This window comes from Colius striatus, chromosome W, assembly GCF_028858725.1.
Source record: "Colius striatus isolate bColStr4 chromosome W, bColStr4.1.hap1, whole genome shotgun sequence".
Taxonomy (NCBI): domain Eukaryota; kingdom Metazoa; phylum Chordata; class Aves; order Coliiformes; family Coliidae; genus Colius; species Colius striatus.
Genome location: NC_084789.1, coordinates 16638841 through 16663082, shown reverse-complemented (window position 1 = coordinate 16663082; position 24242 = coordinate 16638841). Strand labels below are relative to the sequence as shown.

Here is a 24242-nt window from a genome sequence, read left to right as displayed (position 1 = left end):
CCTCTTTTGGGGCTGTCTCCGCCCCGCTGTCGATTCCTAGCGGTAAGATGGCGGCGGTCACAGGGTGTGATGCGGTCATGGCGGCGCCCGAGGGACCCGGCGAACCCGAGAGTGAGGAGGAGGAGGAGGAGATGCGGAGGTAGAGCAGTTGCCGCGGGCTTCGTCGGGCCGGGCGGGGTGGGACCGGACTGGACTGAGCTCCCTGGGCCGGGGCCCGGTGGGCGGGTAAGGCTGAAGGGTCCGGGGAAGGCCCTGGGCTGCGGGCAGCGGGAAGTAGTAGCTGGGGCGGCAGGTCTTGGGGCCTCCGGGCTGGGGAGATGCGGGCCAGCTCTTCCCGCCTGGGTTCGGTGCCGGGAGTGGGTCGGGCCCCTCTGCTCTCCTCCGTAGGGCCTCGTGGGAGCGCTGCGGGGGCCAGTGAACAGTGGGGCTCGGCTGTGGCCCGCGGGACCGGGCAGGGTGGGCTGCGCTCCTGGGGAGCTGGGCAGGTCCCCACCTGGGTGAGCTCTGGGGGCAAAGGCCCTTCTCCCAGCCGAGCCTGGTCCCGCAGGGAAGTGCTGACCGCTCTGCAACTAGGCCCCGCAGTCGCGCCTGGGGCTGGGACGTGCCACATGCGGTGCTGGGTTTTGCTTTATTTTGGGATGTCTTAGCTGCATGTCCCTTGAGGGAACTCATGGTCTCTGTGTATACCAGGATACCAACTGTCCTGTAGTGGAGTCAAGCTGCCTTCAGTCAACTAGAGTTTGAGTGTCCTAGAAATACAATTAACATCCTTTCTGTCTCAAGGCTGCATGGGCTGGTATTTGAAGAGAGTTTTCTCCCATTGCTTGAGGACAAGGAGGAGGAAAGTATTAAACTGGTGTCTAGAAGGGAAGCTTCAAACTCAGATTTGAATGCTCTTTGCTGCTTCATCATACCCCATTCCTTTGTCCCTGGTACCACTTGAAATCTGCACACAGCAATTTTTCACTCTGTCCTACCTTGCTATGGATAACAGGATATCAGTTGCAGGCAAATGTCTGGGCAGAGTACTGCTCTGAAAACTGTGTCCTGAAGAGCCTCCTCAGGTTCTAGTAGCTGATTTATATCTAAAGCAATCTAGTTCATCTTGCCATGGGGAGCAGACAGCATTGTCTGAGGCTGGAGAGGGTGTGAATCCCAACTTTTATTGTATGCTTTCTTCTCAAGAGTGAGTGAGCTGGTTCCCAGCAACAGCTGAGCGTTGCAGTCTCTGCAGACAGTGAAGTGGGAAGGTCTGATGTCTAGGAAACCCCCACTGGCTCTGCAGTACCCAGTTGCTTATCTCCTGGGAAGGTGTGGAGGAGGGAACTATTTCTGTAAAAGGTGAGGCAATTGCTCTAGAAAATTATTCAGTGGATGGAATTAAAAGAAGGAAACAAAACTGAAAGTGGCCTCTGAGGAACATTCTTTTCAAAATAATATTGAGGGCATGAGGTGGTTTGTGCTCCTTGTTTACTGTCAGAAATTGGAGGTTTAAGGAGCTATGCTGGGAAGGAGCTGACTTCCTGGTGATGTTGTTCTGAGGAGGTAAATTAGATGTTGCTGAAGAGGCACCTGCATGTTGTGCATAGAATACTGACAGACTGCATGGCCTGTAGCTTTGGGAAAGCCCTATTTGTGGGTAAGTCATTCCTTACCCCAGTCTAGTTAAACAGAGTGTTTGAAATATTAAAAATATCCAAATGTAAAACCCATGCTGAAGGCAGAGACGTCTTCTGATGGTGACCTTCGCTATCCTTCCCTCCTTCCCAAGCTTCATTGCAGATGCAATGGGCATGGGAAAGCAGTCAGGAATAGGGTGATCTTCTTGGGAAAGGCTGGGCAGGTGCAGGAAGAGAAGGATTAATGGGCAGTGTCAGCCCTGACCCTGCTCTGAGGAGAAGGAGCAGTGGCCCTCTTGCACATGTGGATTTTCCTTGGTGCTGTAGTTTGTGGTGATTATCATGCAATGCTTTTCTTAGGTGCTTTCACAATGTTTCTCTTTTTATTGTTATTGGGATATTACTCCTTTATCTTGATAAAAGAAAAAAAAAGTGTGAATGGGAGGTGATTATTTTGCTTCCAGTTATTCTTGGTTGTTCAGAAGGTGCAGGGCTTGCACACCTCATGCCTTTCTGCCAGCGGGGGCAGGTTTTCTTGGGGGGGGGGGGGGGGGGGAGGCCTGTGCACCAACCTCTCCATTTTGGAGAACCTTTCCAGTACTTGCTGAACTTCTGTGGCTTAATTGATCTAATGTAAATTAGGATGATAGTCTGCTGTATTAGGGAGAGTAGTTGGAGGCTTACTTAGTGTCTATTGTTTGTAAAACACCTTGAACCTGTAAGGGTTTTGCAAGCACCCCACATTAAGGGACATGGGTTGGACCTGATTCAGTGCAGCCTTTGTAATGTGTCTGTGCTAGCTTCTATGAAAAAAAAAAAAACACAAAAAACAGCAAAACCTTTTTCTGAATTGTTGCTCTAAGTCAGCATCGAGGGTTTCCATGTTCTGTACAGGAATTACAACACACCAAGACACAGACACTTTGCTGAAGGACTCACCTTTATCCGAGCGTGCGATTCTGTTCTCTGTGGCTTAGTAAAAATTAGGAAATTAACAAAAGTGGAGATGTGCGTTTCAGAAGGATTGTTAACTAATACACTAAAACAGCAGAAAACATGCCAAACAGCTTGCTCACAGGTTGCTTAAGGGACAGGAATAGAGTGTGGTCACAGGATAATTATTGTCTGTTGCTGCTGGATAAATTGTGGGGGTCCTTATAGAAAAGAGTTGATGTAATTGCATTAATTTTGTCTGCCGGGTAACGGTGCTGTTAGTGCCAGCTCCTCTGCTGGGGAGCAGCTGATAAGCAGGGGTTGAGTTGTGGTGCTGTCAGAGACTTCCACCCCCAAAAAGTCACCTTTTTAAAATAATTTTGAAAGGTTTCTCATCCATGGGAACAGTTTATCCCTGGATGCACCTGGTCTGTGAGCTTGGGGTCACGGAAGCTTGGCCAGGGAGAATTTCCTTATCATCTTCCTGGCAGCTCTAGGTTTGTCTGTTGTGGGTGCTTAGGGCTGGATGGATCTTTTTCCTCATTCTTCGGCACTGGAGGATGTGGAAGCCTCTTAAAGAGAAGTATTTCAATTTATTCAAAAAATATCATTATGAAACGATCTGTCCAGACTTTTTACAGTACTTTTGCTGCAGACTTCAGATGTGTTGATGCCTCAGTAGGAAATCATAGTTAGCTGTAGTAAAGCAATGAACCCAAAAATTGCCACACAAAGGAAATTGTGCACAAGTCAAGAAGGTTTCAGCTTTGCTTGACTTTGGGTAACTAGTTTGACATGTTGTCAGGTTTTGGTGAGTAGCAAGAGTTTTTCCACTACTACTTTATGTGAAAGAAATTATGTTTTGGTCAGTAAATGTGGTTACTCAGCTGCTTTCAGAGGGAGGAGAGGGAGTGAGTTGGCTTTAGGGGTACCACTAGAGAGAGAAGGAGGCAGTCTGGAGAAGATGCCATTCTTCCTGTTCTGCTTATAAATGATCACCTGAGTTCCTCAGGGTATAAATCCATCTTGTTTTACCAATACATAATTACTTTATGATAATACAAAGAGCAGCAGAAGCTGCTGACATGTTGTTTGCTCTCCCATATATTCACAGAGTATTTGAATGCTCTGAATTAGCTTGTTGCTTTATACACTATGAAAGCATGGTCAATACCTACAAGTCCAGTCTTTTTTTTAACATAAGACATGCTTTTTTTTAGGATGAATGTTGAAGGTACAATTGTTTTACCATGTAGTTCTTAAAGCTGTCTGGCTTCATTTAAACTTCTGTGGGAGGGGGGAAAAAAGCAACCTCCATCTGGTTCTAGACCATTACATAGAATCATAGAATGGTGGGGGTTGGAAGGGACCTCCAGAGATCATCCAGTCCAACCCCCCTGCAGAAGCGGGTTCACCTAGATCAAGTCGCACAGGAACATGATGTGGCCCTGCCAGAAATGGTGGGGCCATGGCTGTGAATGAGGCTGATAACTCTGTGAGTGAGGCGTGTTGCATAACTGCAATTAACGTTGGGGGCTCCTTGGGCTCTTTGCACTGACGGCTACTGGAAGAGGTTTGGTTCAGTTCTTTGATTTCCCATGATGGTTTTTTGTTCTTGAGGATTTTGGTTTTCCAGGTTTGCATTTGCCCTCAGATATTTAGAATGTTGGGGGAGGGGACATGGAGGAGAGTGTTAGCTTTTTGTGCTCCTTCTGGATTAAATGTCAATTGTGGTTCTGTTGTCTGCTCTTGTAAGAGACTTGAGGCAGACCTTTGCTTTTATGTTTCAACTGAGTCTTTAGACTATCCATGATGATATTTGCATGTCCAGACTCAAGATTTAGCTGGTTTGGGGCATGCTGTGAATAAATCATAGAATCGTAGAATGGTAGGATTGGAAGGGACCTTTAGAGATCATCTAGTCCAACTCCCTTGCAGAAGCAGGTCAACCTAGATAAAGTCGCATAGGAACATGTCCAGGTGGGTCTTGAAGACCTCCAAGGAAGGAGATTCCATAACCCCTCTGGGCAGCCTGTTCCACTGCTCCGTCACCCTCACAGTGAAATAGGTTTTTCTTATATTTAAAAGGAACTTTTTGTGTTCCAGCTTCATCCCATTACCCCTTGTCCTGTTGCTAGCTAGTACTCCAGATGAGGCCTCACCAGGGCAGAGTAGAGGGGGAGAAGAACCTCCCTTGACCTGCTGGCCACACCTTTTTTCTTGATGCATCCCAGGATGCCATTGGCCTTCTTGGCCATGAGGGCACATTGCTGGCTCATGGTTAGCTTATTGTCAACCAGGACTCCCAGGTCTCTCTGCAGAGCTGCTCTCCAGCAGGTCAATCCACAGCCTGTACTGGTGCATGGGGTTATTCCTCCCCAGGTGCAGGACTCTGCACTTGTCCTTGTTGAATCTCATGAGGTTCCTCTCTGCCCAACTCTCAAGCCAGTCAAGATCCCGCTGAATGGCAGCACAGCCTTCTGGGGAATCAGCCAGTCCTCCCAGTTTGGGGTCATCAGCGAACTTGCTGAGGGTACACTCTGTCCCCTCATCCAGGTCGTTGATGAAGATATTGAACAAGACTGGCCCCAGAACTGATCCCTGTGGAACTCCACTGGTCACATGCCTCCAACTCGACTCTGTGCCATTGATCACCACCCTCTGGGCTCTGTCATTCAGCCAGCTCTCGATCCACCTCACTGTCCACTCATCCAATCCACACTGCTTGAGCTTTCTGATGAGGATGTTATGGGAGACAGTATCAAAAGCCTTGCTGAAGTTAAGGTAGATGACATCTGCTGCTCTCCCCTCATCTAGCCAGCCAGTTAAATGTCTTTTCTATTTCTGTATTGCAGCTAGTAGTAAATCCACTCCTTGTTCAGTGGGGGGTGCTGATGTGCAGAGAGACGTGTTTCATGGTGCACTGCTCTGCTCTGTGTTCAGTTCAGCCTCTGCTGCAATAGGGTCAGCATGATGGTGATCACAGTATATGTTACATATGATTTTGTCTGCTTTTCTGCACCAGAGGCAGAAAACACAAGCACCACTGATGGACATTATAGATAGATAGATATTCCCTTCACTCTAAATCCTCCCTCCAGAGACTGGAGGTTTCTAAAGCATACAGGAAGATATACATTATGTATCTTTGTGCTCTTCTGAGTCCTAAAAGAGGGGAGGGGAGAGTATTGTATGTCCAATGACCAATATGATAGCTAATTTTAAGCTCTAGACATCTGCCTGCTGTAAACTATTGAGATCACCAAACTTATTTTCCCCAGCAGCTGAGTAACGTCTGACAGCTGAGAATCTGGACTGGATTTCAACCACAAAAAAATGCTGGTTAAAGGCACCTATGAAAGTCTCTGCAAGAATTGCTTAGAAAATACAGGTGTGTTCCTTTTGTCAGAGTATTCCAAAAGAGATTGCTTGTCCAGGGTGAGATTTTGGAGCCTTTCTTCAATCCTAGACATTTTAGGGTTTTTTTTCACTTTTTTTGTAATGGAGGCAGGAAATGAAGTAGGAGTGAGGGTCGGGAGAGCAAGTCTGCCATTCGCTTCAGTGCTAAATTTCTGTAGCCTGGTGGTACAGCTTTGGGCATGTACCTGTGTTCCTGGGGTCTGTGCCAGCACATCTCAACCTCAATGCTGTTTGTACAGATCCCTGAAGATTCTGATGGCTTTATAAAATGAGATGTATTGTGAGATTACGTCTTGTCAGGAGCTGGAGCAGGAGGGCTGGAAAGCAGGATGGGTGTTGGAGTAGGGACATAAGCTCTGAAGAGGAGGCAGAAGCTGTTAGGCAAACGTGGGATTGTCAGTAGTGTGTGAGATGGCTGCTTCTCATCACTCTTCTCTTCTGAGCAGGCTGAGCCTTCAGCAGGGCCCACGGAATAGAAGGAGCCTTGTAATGGGTCCTTCTCCCACCAGGCAGGCAGCGAGCTCCTTGTGCTGCCTCCTCTGAGCCCCTGGGCATGCAAGGGGAGCATCAGGGCACAGGGCTGCTGCTGCTCTTAGTGGCAGGTCCTTGAGGGTGATGAGCCACAGCACTTGAAGAATTAGGGGTCCTGACTAATGTTATAATGTTATAAAAGGAGAGTGAGGGGAAAAAAAAAAAAATGGACTGACTCACAGAGAGAGTTACTCCAAACAGTTCCCTCCTTGTGAGCCCGTGGTATGCGCAAGCGATGAAAGACAAGCTTCTTCCTGAGGTTCTTGGTGCAACTCTTCCCTGTCTTTTGTGTCCAGCATTGAGAGGCCCTGAGAAGACACCAACCTCCCCTCACAAAGCAATCCATTCAGCCTGGGTTGTATTTTTAGCAAAGCACGATTCTTTTTCAGTTTCAAAAGCAGCAAGTGGGGAACGCAGCATACATCAGTGTGAGATGCAGAATGATCTCATTCAGGCTGCAGCATCTGTTTGGATTGAAACAATTCCCAGTGATATCAGGAGATCTGCTTTTTGTTTGTTATAGCCAGAGACTGTGGTAAACAAGAACTGTTTTCTCTGTATGCTTTCTATGTCAGTGGAGCACAAGTGGGGAGAGATGCTTCTGTGCCCATGATCTAGGACCTCAAGCCTTGCATTTCCAGCAACTGTCTTTGCCTTTAGAGGCAATTTGCTTTTTCTTTCACAACCTTTTTTCCATCGCTAAGCCATGTGAACAATAGAAATACCTGTGTACTTCCTTTCTCCTGGTGTTACCTGAAGTGCTGTGACTTGTCAATATATCAATCTCTGTTAAGTACATGCTTGAAAGGAAGATAGGCCAATAAAAAAAAAAAAGAGAAGAAAAAGTAATTCTTTGTGTGGGTGTGTGCTTTTTGTTTTGGTTTGGTTTTTTTTTTTCTAGCATCTCAGGATACCAGTGCTTTGTGGAAGTTGATTTTGCCATGAGTCTGTTTTCTTTCTCCCCTTTTCCCAGCTCTTCCCAGCAGTTTGTTGGCAGGCAGGATGCTCTGACACCCAGCCCTGTAACAGTATCTATTAGACAAGGCTTCCTCAGAACATGACACGTAAGATTGCTACAGGACTTGTGAATCAGTACACTGGTACATTGAGCAGGTTGCAGTGGTGGTTCAGATGAGTTCTGCTATTAATAGTGTTCACCCTTTTCTTTAGACCTTATGGCAGAGAGCTGCTGAGGGAAGGAACTTTAATAGGATTTGTGATTTTTTTTTTTTTCTTTTTTTTCTTTTCCATTTAGGATTACAGAAACAAGAGAATAAAATTTTGGTTAAACTACTACTGCCAAGGTTCCAGAAGTGCAGAGTTGCTGATTAGTTTTTTCCCTAGTTTTTACACTTTTTTTTTTCCTACTGTATTTTGAATGTTTGATCTGTAATATTCAAAAAAAGGTGTTTGTGTTTGGACACTTTTAAACATGCAGAGTCTGAGTCCTGCCACTCATGATACAGATCCATCCAACTGCCACATAATCACCTTGAGATTCCCTGGCCCGGGGAAGGAGGAGCACGGTGGAGTGTTCAGGCTCTGGCAGCATGCTGCCTTCTGAGGAGCAGGGCTGCAGAACCAGCACCTGTCTGGGCGAGGTGCTGGGATGGATGAGGTTGGGCATTTTCCCATCTCAGATGGGTGAATTCATTGTTTGCTGGAACAGGACTGGGTGTAACAGGGGTGAACTGGGCTCAGGAGCCAAGACAAGACCCTTCCAAGGTAGTGGACTGTGTGCTCTAACCCGTTTCTTTGCCACCCTGTGACTTATTTCAAATAAATACACCATATGGTTGTGTGTTCTGGCTGTGTCTTGACTTCAGCAGAGTTGCAGCAGGGTGCATCTGGTCCCTTGCTGGATTGTAGCTGATAGCAAAAGTTAAAAATGAAAGTGGAGGGCACACACTTCAGTTGTGGCCCACAGACTCTCAGTTTGCAGCTCCTTGTGTCTTGTTTTGCCAGCTGGCAAAACTGAGATGATTTGGTGAAAACCCTCTGCACGAGGGAGTTGTGTGGGAATGGCCAATGGCAAGCCTGAGTGAGGTTAAAAACGTTAATTTGTTTCAACACAATTCCTTTTGTTCTTTTCTCTAGCAGGCTTTGCTGAATATTGCTCTCCTTCACTGTTAAGGACGAGGCCACTGCTGCTTGAGTTCAGTCTGTCCTGGCTTGGCAGCCTCACAGTGAGGGCATCTTCCAGCAGATAAATACATTTCTTGCAGAAGGATCTGATCTCTAGATACTTACAAAATAAAAATGCAAGTAGTGGTCGACTCTTACCAAGTCTGCTCTTGTGTCTTGGATTTGGCAACTTACTGAAAGGCAGGACTAGTCAGCAGTCTTCCCTTCAGGACAAAGGGTAATGGACATAAGCTGGAACACCAGAAGTTCCATTTAAACACAAGGAGAAACTACTTTGGTATTTAGGTGAGGGAGCCCTGGCACAGGTTGCCCAGGGAGGGTGTGGAGTCTCCTTCTTGTGAGGTTTCCAAACCCACTTGGACATGTTCCTGTGCCCCCTGATCGAGGGGAACCTGCTTTAGCAGGGTGTTGGGCTGGATGAGCTCTGGAGGGCACTTCCAACCCCCACCATTCTATGATTGTTTTTATGTACTGAAGATGACTTCTCACTATGGTATATTCTAACAGTTCATCCTCTATAGTAAGAGCACCTTTTCTGTGCTTTGAAGGTGATGTAGCTCCAGCCTTTGGTGAAGATGGTCAACTTCTATCCAGTTAGGTTTATTAAAAATGTGATTCATGAAAGACAAAAAGTCTTTGCTGCTTCTGAGCAAAAAATCCTGTACCATGCCCAAAGCTGTATCTGATTTTTTGAGAATTTTATAAAGGCATACAGAAATATAGAAGTGGATCATTTGTACTTTCTGTGATAGAAGAGCCTAAATTTTTAAAGGTAAAAAATATTGTGTTTATAATACCTGGTAAGCTGAAGACTGACTCTTGACTTGGGCCTTCAGCTGTTGCAATGGTGTTGCCAGACACAGAAATAAAGCTCCCTGGCCCCAAGAGCAATGGAACAGCTCTTGTACTCTGGAATTGGGTGGAGATATTTGTATGGAAGAAGTCCTGTGACTCTTCACTTCCTAGTCCTGTTTTCTCTGATTTGGTTTGCTTTTATTTACCTTGGGTTTCTCTGTAAAGTGCTTTCCTGCAGCAAGAGGTGCCAAGAGATACCTTTGCTTCTGGATCCTTCTTTCAAGAAAATGCTGAAGCCCAACATCTCAGCACAGCCTGAAAGTGAGCCATGTTTGAGCCTGCAATTGCAGCTCCACTCTGACAGACTGGAGGGGTCACCCAGCTATTTTAGCTTCCTTGCCTTCTGTTTCATTGCTTCAGCAAAGGCTATGTTCAGATGGGTTGGTAGTCATCCAAGAAGAAGATGACCTTAATCATCAACTTTATCTGGCACTGCTTGTGACATGGCTGTTTTCCCTGCTCAGGTGATCCCTGTTTCTGGGCTGCTCTGGCAGAAGATTGCTAGGTGAAGGAGAGAGGAGCTGGGGCTATCCACATCCCTGCTGGGACGTGAAGGATGGAGTCTGAGCTGGGCTTTATTCTAGTAGTTAGAATTTGTCTTTGGGGCTAGAGTTCTGGCTGTGCAAGTGTTTTGGAGAGTGAACAAACAGTATGTCTCTGGCTACAGCAGCCAAGTCCCAAAAGCATGATGCAAGTCTTGACTACTGTATCTTAGAATGAGATGATACTTCTTTTGAGTTGACCTCAGTTTTTTTACATGTTAAACACTCAAGGAGGGAAAACAAGTGAACTAGATCACTCCGTTTAATTCACTGAAGCCAAATTCAACTTCAACACTATGGTACAAGTTCCCTCCCAGACTGCTTATCCAAAATGGTGAAGGTAGATGGGAGGAGAGAAGGGTTTAATTTCCTTCAGGGGAAACTTTACTTTCAAGAATTTAAGGGATGCTGCTTTAAACCATGTGTTATGTATTTTTAAATGTTCTAAACTGTCTCTGCAAATACTTGTGTGTGAGGATTATTTCTGGACCTGTTGCCAAGGCAGTGCCAAGCTTCTGCTTGAGGCTTGCACCCTTATTTCTCTCTGCTTTAGCTGTCTTTTGAATGTAGAAATTTTTCTTGGCCCCGTTTAAGTATCCGGGACTATTTCTGAAAGATGGACAGCACTGTGTTTCTTGACTTCAGTGACTGAAGGTTATGCAACACCTCACAGGAGTTAGCTGGTTTGATTCACCACATGCAAAGGAATTTTGCTGGTCTCTCAGTAGCCAGCATATTTAAGACTGAAAGGAGATACTGGTGGCTTTAGTCTGTGATTGCATTCCTGTGACATATCCCTGACTATCCCTGTCCATGGCCCTGGTAAAGAGATGAAGTATCTGAGAGACAGCAGGACATGGGGTGTGCTGTGTTTTCTCATGGACAATGGAGAGGACATCTCCCAGCAACCAGCTACAAGCATTTTGGAGCACTAAAGAGTTATACTCGGGTTGCTTGGGGATCAAATGCTTGGTCAGGGTCAGCATCTGTTCTGGTGCTCAATTCCTTTTAAAACGTGGTGTTTTGCTTCCTTTCAGAGAAGCAGAGTCGTTCAAGGAGCAAGGAAACGCATACTATGCCAAGAAAGATTACAATGAAGCATACAACTATTACACAAAAGCTATAGGTGAGAACAGCTGAGGATAATATTAATCTTTGCTGAATTCCACATCTAAAAATCAAAGCCTGGTTATTGATTTGAAATATACCATCAGGATTTCTGACTGCACACTGTGGATGAAAACTTTTTTGCTTGCTTTGATTACCTTGTAAATATCACCAGATTGATAGTGCAAGGCAGTGCCAGTGTGGGTGATTGCAGCAGTGCTTTGTTTCTCCTCCAGACAAGATGTTCTAAACATGAAACCAATTCAGCTCTTCCTTTAATGCAGGGTCAGCAATTCTGCCAAACTAAACACCACAAATGTTAGTTCTATATGAGTTAATACCTGTGGATGGTGTGGGGAGCAATAGTTTTATGACTTGCTATTCAAAACAGCTGCTTGACCATCATGGGTCATCTTAAGCCACTCAGGTGATTTTTATAAATTGGGAAGGAATGTGAGTTTTTAATCCAACCATGACTTTTTAAGACTACAAGTTGTACAGCTGCTTGCATTACGCTGACAGTGAGTGCTTTTCCACCTTCTCCAGATACCTGTCCTAATAATGCCAGTTATTATGGTAACAGAGCTGCCACGCTCATGATGTTGGGAAGATTCCGAGAAGCACTGGGAGATGCTCAGCAGTCTGTCAGATTGGATGATAGATTTGTAAGGGTATGTGGAAAACTGCACCCTTGTTGTTTGTGTCTCCATGCCCTTGTCTCCAGCTCTTGGAACTCCCTTTCACCTGTTTTCTTAGGGTCATCTACGGGAAGGGAAATGCCATCTTTCGTTAGGGAATGCCATGGCTGCCAGCCGCTGCTTTCAAAGGGTTTTAGAACTGGATCATAAGAATACGCAGGCACAGCAAGAGGTAAGAAGTTCTTAAAATGTAAATGTTCCCAGTAGGTGGGGCTGTCAGAGAGAATGGGTTGAACTGGTGAGCCTTTAGCCATTACAGTTAGTGTTGATAATTACTGTTTGCATTCTGTGAGGTAATGGGGAGAAAAAACAAGATGCTGTCAAAATCTCTGTATCTGTTTTTCAGTAGACTACCTGGTTGCAGAGTTACTTTTGTGTGTGATTCTTAGTAGAAGAGCATGGAGGTTAAGGTGGTCTTTCACCCAGCACTCTGGAGGAGAAATGGTGAATAGTGGTAAGGGAAGCACAGAAATGGGTGATGCAGCATGTAGAAGGCTGCTGCCCCTCTTGTGTCTCATTCACAGAGGTACATTTTCCAGGGCTACCAGTTAGGTCACTTGATTTCAAACTGATTTTGCTGCTGACAAAAGTTTTTGTGTAATCTGCATTATTATTCTTTGCTCTACAATAGTTTTTGCTCTGACACTTTAGGGATTGTCTGCTTAAATGCTACTTGATGGGGTTTCAGAGCAGGGACCTGTCCTGCTGTATTCTCCTGTCTTTCAGCTGAAGAATGCCAGTACTGTGCTTGAGTATGAAAAAATAGCTGAAGTGGATTTTGAGAAACGGGATTTCAGGAAGGTAAGATTAATTTGGTTATTTCCTATAGTATTGTGAATGGATTTATTTTATCTGGCCAGTTCAGCCAGATGCATGTCTAATTTCCTTGCCTGGCATTAGCTGGGCCCTAATGGGAGGTCCTTTACAAGATACTTCTGCTGTTGAAGCAGAGCTGTCTTGTGAACTGTGCAATAGTTGTGAAAATGGCAGGGCTCATTCTTAGCACTGAAGGAATGAAAAGTGTAGAGGGTGACCAGCTCAGCTGAGTATCTTCTATGACTGTTTGCTTTGCAGGGTGAATGGAACCATGAATGTGCTGTTTGATACAGATTTTGTCAGCAGCAGCATGCAATCACGCTTTGCTCCTAAAATGCATATCCAAGATTCTTCTCTCTCAACTCTTTTAATTACAAAAAGGCAGCCTGTCTGCCAGTATTACAGAGAGGGTTATTGAAGGAGGAATGTAGATCTGCATGGGGCATTCTCTGTTACTGTTTCCAAATCTTTTTTTTTTCTTCCCAAGGGCTTTAACGGGATGCAGCTGGTACTGACCTGATATAACAAGAAATGACAGCATGAAATCTGAAAGGCACCAAACACTTCTCATGCAACTGTTTGTTCAGTGGGTGCATGTAAGGCCCAAGTTTGGCCCAGAAAGGAGCTTATCCAGCATATTAAGCTCATTGTTCAGGTCACTGACTCAGTGCAAGCTCAAGATTTTGGAAGGGTAAACCCCAGCTTTGTATCACCTGGCTCTTAGAAGCAAATGGTCAATCTGAATTTCACATGCAAGAATTGTTCTGCCTGTATTTCATGTTCTGGGCTTTTGCATCTGCCCCTTCACTTCTGTCTCACTTCACTAGGGAGGCTTGCATGAAATGTGATCTTTGTTTCTAGAGAGTTGCTCTTGTTCCTTCCTCACCCAGAAGCTATTGGCTTCTCAGTCTGGAGCACAGTGCTTCCTACAGCAGGCAATGGTGATGTCATGGGCCAGGGAAGCAGATGAACCTTAGTGAAACAATGACCCTGTTCTCGTGCAGATGTCCCCACCAGAGGCTGAGCTGGAAAAGACCTATTAGATCACTGTGCCCATTGCAGTCAGACCAGTGTAAGATCAGCCCCTGCACTGGACTTTTTTGTGTTTTGTCCAGTCCAAACTGTCTCAATCTATTGAATTTCTATCCTAAGCACGTCTTTATAATGCAGGAAACAGGCAGAATTGTCTTCCTTGGCTTTTTCCTTAGGGCCTACAGTTTCAGAAGAGTTAAAAGGATGGACCTTCTACAGTTGTCTCTTGAGCCTTCTGTGTAGTGCTGTGTCATAGTAACATAGCAGGTGCCACAGACCTTTAGAAGACAAACCAAAAAACCTCCACGAGGAACATTTTCTAACAAACTCTGTCTCTCCAGCAGCAACAGAAGAAACGTGCCTGCATGCTTATCCTCCTGTTCAAAGGCAAATAAGAAATCTAAAAGTATTGTCATGGTGCAGCCTTTGGTTATTTGCTTTACTCACACTTGTGTTTCTTCTCACACACCAGGTTGTGTTTTGCATGGATCGTGCTCTGGAGTTTGCTCCTGCTTGTCACCGGTTCAAAATCCTCAAGGCTGAATGTTTGGCGCTGTTGGGTCGCTACCCAGAAGCACAGTCTGTAGCAAGGTGAGTGTCTTTAGACACACAGAGTTTGAGTAACACCTCATGCTGCATCCTGGCTGCTGCTTTATTTCTACAGCCTGAAAAAAATGAAGGAATATAAAAAAGAAATAGTCCTTAATGCAAACTGTGATGAGGAAAAGGGCATGAGTATCCCCTAAAGTTAATCTTGCCAGAAAACTGTATTTAGACTTGGTTAATAACCAGCAGTCTTGCTTGAGCAAGTTCCTACACTTTCTTGCATGTGTGTACCACAGAATTGATAGAATAACTAAATATTCAATTGAGGAAGAAGTGCTTTGGGAATAGGGAAACATTTAACTTTGTAATATGTGTGTTACAGTGACATCTTACGAATGGACTCGACGAATGCAGATGCTCTGTATGTTCGTGGTCTATGCCTTTATTATGAGGACTGTATTGAGAAGGCAGTGCAGTTCTTTGTTCAAGCACTCAGAATGGCTCCTGATCATGAGAAAGCATGTCTTGCCTGCCGTGTAAGTTGTGGATTCTGGGGATCAGGCTGCAAAATTACCAGGATTTGTGTGGTTTTTTTTAAATCAAACACCTAACTTGGTTCTGCTGGATCAATCCTTTCTCCCTCTCTCAGCATTACCATTCTCCAATAGCAAGTAGCATGTCTAGCCCTTCCCAAAGAAACCAGGTGCTGCTTTAGGTAAAACTCAGTTGCTAGAAGGTCTTTATCAGAAGACTCTGATACTTTGAAGACTGCCTCCCTTTCAATCTTCTTTCTTCCTTGATCAGATATAGGAGCAGTAAAACTAGGTCTATCAGTTCTAAAAGAACTCCTGACTCTCAGACTCGGTATTAGTGCCTACAGCTTGACTTGCATTTAAACACTGTTCCTTTCATGTTGCCACTTCCTTCATTTCTACTCTGTTGTAGTTCTTTGACCAACTTTTTAAATCTATTTACCTGTACAAGCTCTCAAAGTGAGATCTCACTCCTGTTTTTTTTTTTAAATAAGTTTACTTCTTTGTCACATTCTCATCTCAAACATTAAGCAACCTTTGTTCCTATGGAGAATGCCTATAACTGGCACTGACTGTTCCTTAGTATTTTTGAGGGAAAGGCAAAATGCTTACAGCTCCTTTCAGCTGCTGTAGCAAGGCTGTGATTTTTGTCTCTTGTAATAGTGTCTGAAACCAAATTAGAACTGTTGTTTCAGGGCCCTCACCCAGCAAAATAAGGTACCTCTGAAGCACTTATGACTTAAGAAAATATTTAATGTCCTTACTTTCAGAATGCCAAAGCACTTAAAGCAAAGAAAGAAGATGGGAATAAAGCATTCAAAGAAGGAAACTACAAACTAGCTTATGAACTATACACAGAGGCACTAGGAATAGATCCAAACAATATAAAAACAAATGCCAAACTCTACTGCAACCGGGGGACAGTTAATTCAAAGGTAAGAAATGATCACCTGGCAGGTTGTCTTTCATTATATTCCTTGCCACATCATTTATAAATTGCAAATGATTTATTCTGGAAAGCATGGGCTCCTCTGGCTGCTGGGGCAGCTGAATCTTTTCTAGTGCTGTAGGCAATGATTCATGTTTTTGTGCTTGCACAATGATTGTATCTGGTTCAAACAGCCAAAGAAACTGACTCCCGAAGGAAAAAAAAAAACCTGAAATCCTTGGGCTGCACGGAGTGGGAGGGAGAGGAGGAATGTAGTTTTGCCTTATCTTAATCAGCATAAAGGCATCCTTATTTGTTTCCCTTCTGGTAATGAGATTTCTTATTTTTCTTGTAGATTGTCTGTCTTGCTTTGTTTTTTTTAATCTTAAAAAATATGACCTAATTAAAAAACCCTAGATAATTTTTCCAGGTTTGATGTTGCATTTTAGTCATGCTCTCTCTGAGGAAGAGTCATGCGATAGTGTTTCCAGTTTCCACTCTGCCTTTCCTCTTCGTGATTCCTCTTCAGCTGTCTCTCTGTGGTGATGCCTGCTCTACCAGCAAGGCTTTTCAACACTCCCACTTGGTCAAGAGACAGAGGCTGTTCTCAAAACCTTGGGAAATGGATGAGCTAGAGGCAACAGTAATGGAAACTTGACATGGCTATTTGTGTCTGGAAACAAACAGTGCCTTTAAAAAAAGAAAAGTCTTTTGAATATTTTTAAAGTTTATTTTTCTGTCTCAATTAGTTCAGGCACAGAATAACTTGGCTTTCAGATCATTGTCAGGAAAACCCTTGTTTCCAGGTGCATTTCTTAAAGACAATCAGCATGTAGTTCTACCATTTTATTAGCCGAGCTTCCAGCTTTTCCCTTGTAAACAAAAGCTCTGTGTTTTGGGGGGATTGCACAAAAATTCCTAGATGCAAACACAAAAAACAGTGAGATTTTTCCAAGATTCTTCCCACCTTTCATTTGCCTAAAATCATAATGCTACTTAGCAGACTTTGTCTGATTTAGGATTCACTTGACTCTGTCTGACATTGTAGCTTAGGAAACTTGAAGAAGCAATAGATGACTGCACGAACGCAGTAAAACTGGATGACACGTATATCAAAGCTTATTTGAGGAGAGCACAGTGGTAAGTAGACCTTTAGAATGGACACACTGAGCAGATCTGGGGGTAGGAACCTCCTCCCTACAGCACTGAGTGACAGGGATAACAACTCTGAAGCTTAACTGAATAAAAGGTTCTGTCTTAAGGGGGTCTTGAATGTATTCCTCTTCCTTATGCTGACGGAGGAGATAGAGAAAACTCTGTGTAGCCTATCCTTCCTGCATGGATATGGAACTGCCTACTGATTATTGTGTTAATGCAGGATTTGTTCTAAAGCTTGACTTACTCTATAGGCTAACTTAAGACATTCTGTCCCAGAGAGCCACTCTCTTAAACTTTTTTAGAAGGGCTGCTGTGGGTAAGAGATCTTACCCTGGCAGAGCTGTTCATGCTTCCTACAAACCAGGTTTTGAAATGAGATGCCTTGCTTTCCATAAAGGAGAAACCAGCTGAGAGTGTATGTATCTTAGCCACAGATGGTACTGCAGTGTAGCACAGTGAGGCTGAACGAGTTGTACAGAGGAAGTTCAGGTTTGTCTCCTTTGTAACTTGGTGTCAGCTAGAGAAGTGCTCAAAAGTTCTGTTTCCATAACGGATTTATTTGCTACTTTCCTCAATACTGATTATTCCCCAGTTTGTGGCAAAGCTGCCTGGCTTATAGGTGAACCAAAACCATTATTACAGCCTTCCTGTTATGCATTCAATTTAATTTACCACCTTCAGTACTCTTCTCAAGCTCCATCTTAGTAATTGCTAGTTTACATAAGTAGTTAAGATGTGAGTAAGGCTTAAAGACCAATAGATGGGCACACATCCCTCTCTGAGGTGCCAAGATTGTCACTTCTAACCAACCTCACTGCTCTATAACTCTGCATCAGCTTCCTTGAGATCTTGCTGGCTGATATTAGTTCCTGCAGCTGGATAAAGTACTTAGATTGTTGAAGTAGAACTTGTGCTGCCAAATGAGATTTTTGGCCTCCACCTGGACCCCAAAGCACAGGTTCCTGTGCCAGCATTTCCCACAAATAGCAGGTGTCTGGGCTTTCAGTCAGTCTAGTAGTGACCCTTTGTGAGTTCCTCTAAAGATCCCTCTTTCTGTAGTGCAGTGTGCAGTGCAACACCTTTAATTCACATCCATCCAGAAAGCTTGTACCTGAACTCCCTCTTGATATTTCCTGTGAAGTACACCTTGGCCACCAGTGTTTCTTTCCACAGTTACATGGACACAGAACAATATGAAGATGCTGTAAGAGACTATGAAAAGGTTTATCAGACAGAAAAAACGAAAGGTGAGTAGGTTGGCACTCTTTTTAGGTGCATATGTTTCCCTTAACTGGCAAATTTTCTTCACAGTATGCTCTGATTTGCAGCCTTTTACACCAGCTGGGCAATACCGGAAGTCCTCAGAAATGGTCTGAAATGCCTGTCTCAGAATCTGGTTTCTCTCCCAACATTGAATGCTGAGAAGATAATTTACCTTGTAGCTGAGGTGATGCACTGGTTTCAGAATATCTGGTTATGCTTCTCATTCTTAACTTGTCTGGCTTTTTCAGTAGCCTGAAATGAAAGAAACTGAGTCACCTTTGTCCTTGGGGCTCAGTGTCTAATACTGGTTTAATAGCACTGAGATATTTACCTACATTTGGAAACAGCCTTAAGTGGACAGTGAGGCTTTAAATAACTAACTGACTGTAAACCAGTGGTTGATTACTTGTGGCACTTGAATCCATTGATTCAGGTCATCTCAACACGTTGGTCTTCATCCTCTTTGAAAGCAGGAGGTTGTGCCAGACACTAAAGCCCCTTTCCTTTGGCATTGCACTTCTTTCTAGAACACAAGCAGCTCCTAAAGAACGCACAGGTGGAAATGAAAAAGAGCAAACGAAAAGACTACTATAAAATCCTTGGGATTGACAAAAATGCCTCTGAAGATGAGATCAAGAAGGCTTACAGAAAAAGAGCACTAATGCATCATCCAGGTATCCACAGTCTGTTATCAGGAGCATGTATTGTTGTTTTGATCCCCTTGCTCCATGCACATGCCCTGCACAAGCAGCACAGGAATAAATGAGGGGGGAAATTTCGGGAAAAATTTTTGACCCCGCAAATCTAAAACACGTGCAATGCCAGAGCTGGGAATGCATTTTCTACTTGCACTAGAAACTAAAAGCTTCTCCTGTGTTTTTGTATCCCTAGACCGACACAGTGGGGCAAGTGCAGAAGTACAGAAGGAAGAGGAGAAGAAATTTAAAGAGGTTGGTGAAGCCTTTACCATCCTGTCAGATCCCAAGAAGAAGGCTCGCTATGACAGTGGGCAGGATCTAGAGGAGGATGGATTGAACATGGGAGGTAGGTGTTCCTTATGATACTCTACCCTGGCAGCCTTAAAATTAGACTATTGAGAGATGGCTTTCTCTAACCAAAAGCTGCCAAGTGTAATAATACTATGAATTGTCTCTGGAAGAGTTTAAATGGTGGATCTGCACTGACTGTTTCAGGCTGTGAACAGTCTAGGTTATATGGTGAACGTTATCTTTGAGCTAGAAGGTAGTATCTACCATTAAGCAGGAGTCTTTCATAGGAAGTGCAAAATAGCCTAATAGAAAGATTGTAGGTCTCTAAATGCTACTTATCCAAAATTATTAAGTTTTTCCTATGACTCATTGTCTCTCTAACACCTGTTGGCTTTTGTTTTCTACTAGTGACTGGCCCTGTACCCTGCTGCTGTGTAGCAGGGCTCAGACAGAGCAAGCTGTTTGTTTTTATAGCTTTGTGTCCACTTGTAAAACCACAGAATTGTTGAGATTGGAAAAGATCTTTTAATCCCATCAAATCCAACCACTCCCCCAGCACTGCCACAGCCACCACTAACCCATGTCCCTCAGCCCCACTTTGGAATCCCTCCAGGGATGGGGATTCCACCACCTCCCTGGGCAGCCTGTGTCGGGACTTGACAGCTCTTTTGGGGAAGAAATTGTTCTTTATCTCCAATCTAAACCTCCCCTGGTGTAACTTGAGCCCATTTCTGCTTGTCCTGTCATTCATTACTTGGGAGCAGAGAATGACTCCCACCTCACTACAGCCTCCTGTCAAGGAGTTGCAGAGAGTGATCATGTCTCTCCTCAGCCTCCTCTTCTCCAGATTGAACACCCTCAGCTGCTCCCCATCAGCCTTATACTCCAAACTCTTCCCCAGCTCCGTTGCCCTCCAGGACTTCAATGTCCCTCAAATTAAGTGACAGTTTCTAAACTGAAAACTGTAGCTGTCTGTTTCACTTCAGCTCCCAACTTCCTTTTCTTCCCTGTAGACTTTGATGCAAATAATATCTTCAAGGCCTTCTTTGGTGGGCCAGCAGGCTTCAGTTTTGAAGGTAGGTGGAAACATTCTCCTGTCAGCTTTGGAAACATAAGTACACAAATCACTTGTGAGGAGAACTGAGTTTCCCAGAGTGGATGTGCTGTTTGAGGAGACAACTTGTCTTTTTGCACAGAAAAGTATCCAAGAGTTCTTGGAAAGCTCTATGCAGAGCAGCCCATCTGATGGTTGGTTCTTTTGAGTTCAAAAGCAACAAAACCCAGGGGTTCCCTATTCAAGAAGGGTGTGTAGGCTTTTCCATCTGAGTGCTGCTTTGAAATAATTGCCCATAACTTGAATACAGCTGCTGGTGCTAAAGCAACAGTGACCATTCTCAGTCCAAAGTGCTGTGTAGATGCATGGCAGAGTTCTCTCTCATTTCCTGGTACTGAATTCTCCTGAGAGCCTTTGCTTGCAAACGTTTTGAAGTGCTGAAGCAGTTGTCACTCATTGTCCCTTCAAACCTCACATGCGGTCAGGCTTTCTTCACACACCTTGGGGGGAAGATACAGCACGGAGAGAGTGTTCAGCATTTGGCTACTGTCGGTGTACCCCTTGGGGACCTGTCTGTGCCTTCAGATCTTTTGTTAAGTGAATTTTGAGAAGCCTCTCATGCTTTGTGTGCTGTTTACCTCCCTCCTGGTAAATCCCCTCCCTCTTTACCCATGTTTACCAGCAGTCTACTCCTACATGTTGGAAATTAGTTGCTGGAAACACAGAGAAAGGATATTTCCTGCCTGCTAAATGGTTTCCTTGGAATTAAGCAGTGGCTTGGCACCAAGCTGCTCTGGGATAGAAGTTAACCATATTGTCTTGGAATTTTGAAAGTGCTAATATCTTTCATTTTCTTTTTCAGCTTCTGGGCCTGGAAATTTCTTTTTCCAATTTGGCTAAAAAAAAAAGAAAAAAACCCAAACAACAAAACAAAGCAACCCCACACATACCTGATCTGCTTAATTTTAACCTTGAATGTAGACATACTTAGACTCCTTCCTTCATTGTGTCTCATTGTACTTAGAGCAATTTCATTTCTCTCAGTTGGAGGCCTCTGTTTTGTGTGCTTTTGTGTGTGAAGAGGAAACCAGCTTGGGAGGGGAAGGCTTGTGAATGTTGTTTTACTGTTAACTTTATTAAAAACCAACAAGCAAAAAAGCTTTGAATCTTTTGATTCCTCCATGCTGGCCCCTACTTTCAGACTGTTCCTGCTTCTTCAGCTGAGGGGATTTCCCTGAAGTCTTCTTGGAATCTCAACTTGTGAGAGTGAAATCTCCCCCTTTTGTTTTGGTTGGCTCTGAAGCATGGTATGGCAGCATGTTGGGGGTTTGTAGTAACTTGTCAGTTACCCTCGTCTTCTGAAAATTCTGCTGAAATTCAATCAAGTTCCGTACAATCACGTTTTACCTACATTTTATCTGTCTTTGTTTTCTCTTTTTCTTTTTTGTCATGGTTCTACCGGGATGGTACGTTTGGGTATTTTAACTTAAATGAGAACGTGTGAGCTTAATTTTTTTTTTTTTTTTTTTTTAATCAGAGAAATGCTTCTTTGAATTTAAAAGAGCAGCTTCTGTGAGAATTCCCTGTGATGCAGCTAGAATTAAGGGCTTTGTGTTTCTGCTCTGAGAATTATCCTAAAGGAATATTGAATTTGCTCTGGGCTGAATTTCTTCACCATACTTCTTAAAATTAATTAATCCACTTGAACATTTAATATTTGTGTTAAGACTTGATTTTGTTGAGCTTGATGTTTGATTCCATATTATTTATGATTGTGGATGAGCTCTTTCTCTGAAGAAATGCAGAGTAACCTTCAGGTAAACAGTTGGAACAGTGACACTGTGCTCACAATGTTTACAGTAACTGTACAAATATGTTAAACTAGTCTCAAGTAGTTTTCAACTAGAAGTAATGTACTAGGTCCAAAGAAACAAGAAAATGCCAAGTCAAACTCTGAACTGACTGATCTGTCACATGCTTCTCTTGCAAAATGTCAGGACAAGTGCTGGAGGGAGGAGCTGAACCTGAGCCGCCTGCGACTGCCTCAAGGGGAGAATGGCAGTGCGGGTTCTGCTGGTTAACGTGAGCACTGGTTTGTTTTTCACCATAACTGTAGTGTTACAGCAAGATCTGAGCTGAGAGAGAAGACTGCTTCCAGAATTCTTCCTTTTATCTTTAGAGTGATGAACTATTTTGGCTAGGTGCTTTGTTCGAGTTCAACACTGTAAAGTGGGTAAAGTGGTGCTGAAGCTCAGTGGTGGCCTCGGCTGGCAGAGCTTTAGGCAGCTTTACTCTGAAGGGGATTGAGAAAAGATGTGTTGGCATCAGCAGAGACAGTGAGAAGAGCAGTGTCTCATCTTTGAGCTGGTCTGTGGTAGTGTAATGGAAAAGGTCATGTTCGATAAATCACGAAAGAATAGTTGTGCAAGGAACCGTTTAAAGTCATTGTAAAAGTCTTGTAAAATTTTAACCGCAAAGTTTCTCCAATGTGCACAGGTGCAGTTGGCTAAGATGCTTATAGGAGGTACAATAGGTTGCGCATGAGCTGATAAGAGCCAAAAGAAGAGTTCATGAGCGGGCCACTAGAGGAAGACTACTGACTTCATCCCAGCGACTACCCTACGACCACCAGGAGGCAGAAGAAGACCCCCTAGTAACAAGACGCGCACATGCGCAGAGTACATCAGGGAGCGGTGCACCGGACCCATAAGGACTGTATAAAAGGACTGTGATACGGGGAGGGGGGGGGGGGGGGGGGGTGCATCATTGGTGGAGCAGAGTCTCCCGGCTGCCCAGCACTGTTTTGCTTATTTGCTGCTTGCTTAATAAATTTGATCCACGAGTCACTTATTGGCCAGTGAACTTTATCACAGCAATCTATAACAATTTGGTGCCATGACTCGGATACAGGTAGATTTGGTATTGGATTCCCGGACTAGGGGGGCGCCCCATCTGCGGATGGCCCTGGTGTGGGAAATTCCCTTGCCAAACTCTGTATTCCGAACCCCCTCAAAATTTGGCAAATAAGCAAATAAACCTGCAGTACTCCATAATTTTTGTGCACGAAGATCCGAACGAAGACTGTGGATTGAGTAAATATTTGTGTGGTTCTGTTTGGTTGGGGTGGGTTTCCTAGAGTGCAGGTGACTGAGAGGTCTCAAGGAGACCAAGCGAGTGTGGACCCTCCAGTAGTGCAGTTCCCAATGCCCGTGAGGGCGTGGGTCACGAGCGAGGGGAACGATTGTGAGAATGAGTCAAGGGCACTCTGGAAGATGGGACAGAGGAAGAGCAAGCTCTCTGATCCCATGGGTGGCCATAAGGATAGGCTGCCAGATATTCCCCCAGAAAGTCCTCTGGGGATGATGATAAAATTTTGGAATGACTCCCCTCTCCCCCATAGAAGACAAGAGTAAGGAAAAGATGGTACATTATTGTATGGACATTTGGGGGGGAAATCATTAGGTAACCCCCATATTATTTGGCCCATTTTTGGTGTTCTTTGAGGACTGGTTATGTGCAGACCTCAATTTGTGGGTGAATGACAAGAAGACTGTCACCCCAGAGGAGAGTGAGTATGCAAGTCTTTGGGTACCTTAACCTTCGGACAAGGTATCCTTATTCACTCTCAAGGAGAAAAAGAGTAATAAAAAATAAATCAGAGGAGGAAATTTGGCCACCTCCATACCGTACCTCCACCTCCGGTAGCTCTGGCACTACCTCCTCTACCTCCGCCCTTAAGCAGCAAAAATATGCTGTCGGATCCTTTTTGTTAGTTCCGGAGGCTGATTATAATTTATTAGGGAGAGAATTATAGACCTAGGAAAAACCCTGGGCTGCTGGTAAGGGTAAAGCAGTACCCCTTGTCACAAGAAGGTAGACAAGGATTAAAACCAGAAATAGAAAGACTAATATCTAAGGGACTACTTGAGCCCTGTATGTCCCCTTACAATACTCCCATATTGCCAGTAAAGAAATCTGATGGGACTTAAAGATTAGTACATGACCTCTGGGAGATAAACGAGAACTATTACTAGGTTCCCTGTGGTAGCTAACCTGCACACCTTATTGAGTCA

General features: G+C 44.2%; 1 protein-coding gene across 1 annotated transcript; it reads left to right on the top strand.

Annotated features, from left to right (window-relative positions):
• Window positions 1-33: 33 nt before the first annotated feature.
• Window positions 34-22901, top strand: LOC133628574 (dnaJ homolog subfamily C member 7-like). Its single transcript, XM_062016946.1, has 14 exons — window positions 34-139; window positions 11083-11171; window positions 11699-11823; window positions 11909-12022; window positions 12577-12651; window positions 14171-14289; window positions 14627-14780; window positions 15548-15712; window positions 16754-16845; window positions 18037-18110; window positions 18654-18800; window positions 19018-19170; window positions 20129-20191; window positions 21032-22901. Exons 1-14 carry the CDS (start codon window positions 48-50, stop codon window positions 21067-21069), a joined length of 1500 nt encoding a protein of 499 aa, XP_061872930.1. The 5' UTR covers window positions 34-47; the 3' UTR covers window positions 21070-22901.
• The last annotated feature ends 1341 nt before the right edge of the window (window positions 22902-24242 follow it).

Coding starts and splice junctions, on each gene's coding strand:
- LOC133628574 (XM_062016946.1), top strand. CDS start 48: ATGGCGGCGGTCACAGGGTGTGATGCGGTCATGGCGGCGCCCGAGGGA. Junction 14,781..15,547: donor AAGCATGTCTTGCCTGCCGT/GTAAGTTGTGGA, acceptor CCTTACTTTCAG/AATGCCAAAGCACTTAAAGC. Junction 18,801..19,017: donor AGCACTAATGCATCATCCAG/GTATCCACAGTC, acceptor TTGTATCCCTAG/ACCGACACAGTGGGGCAAGT.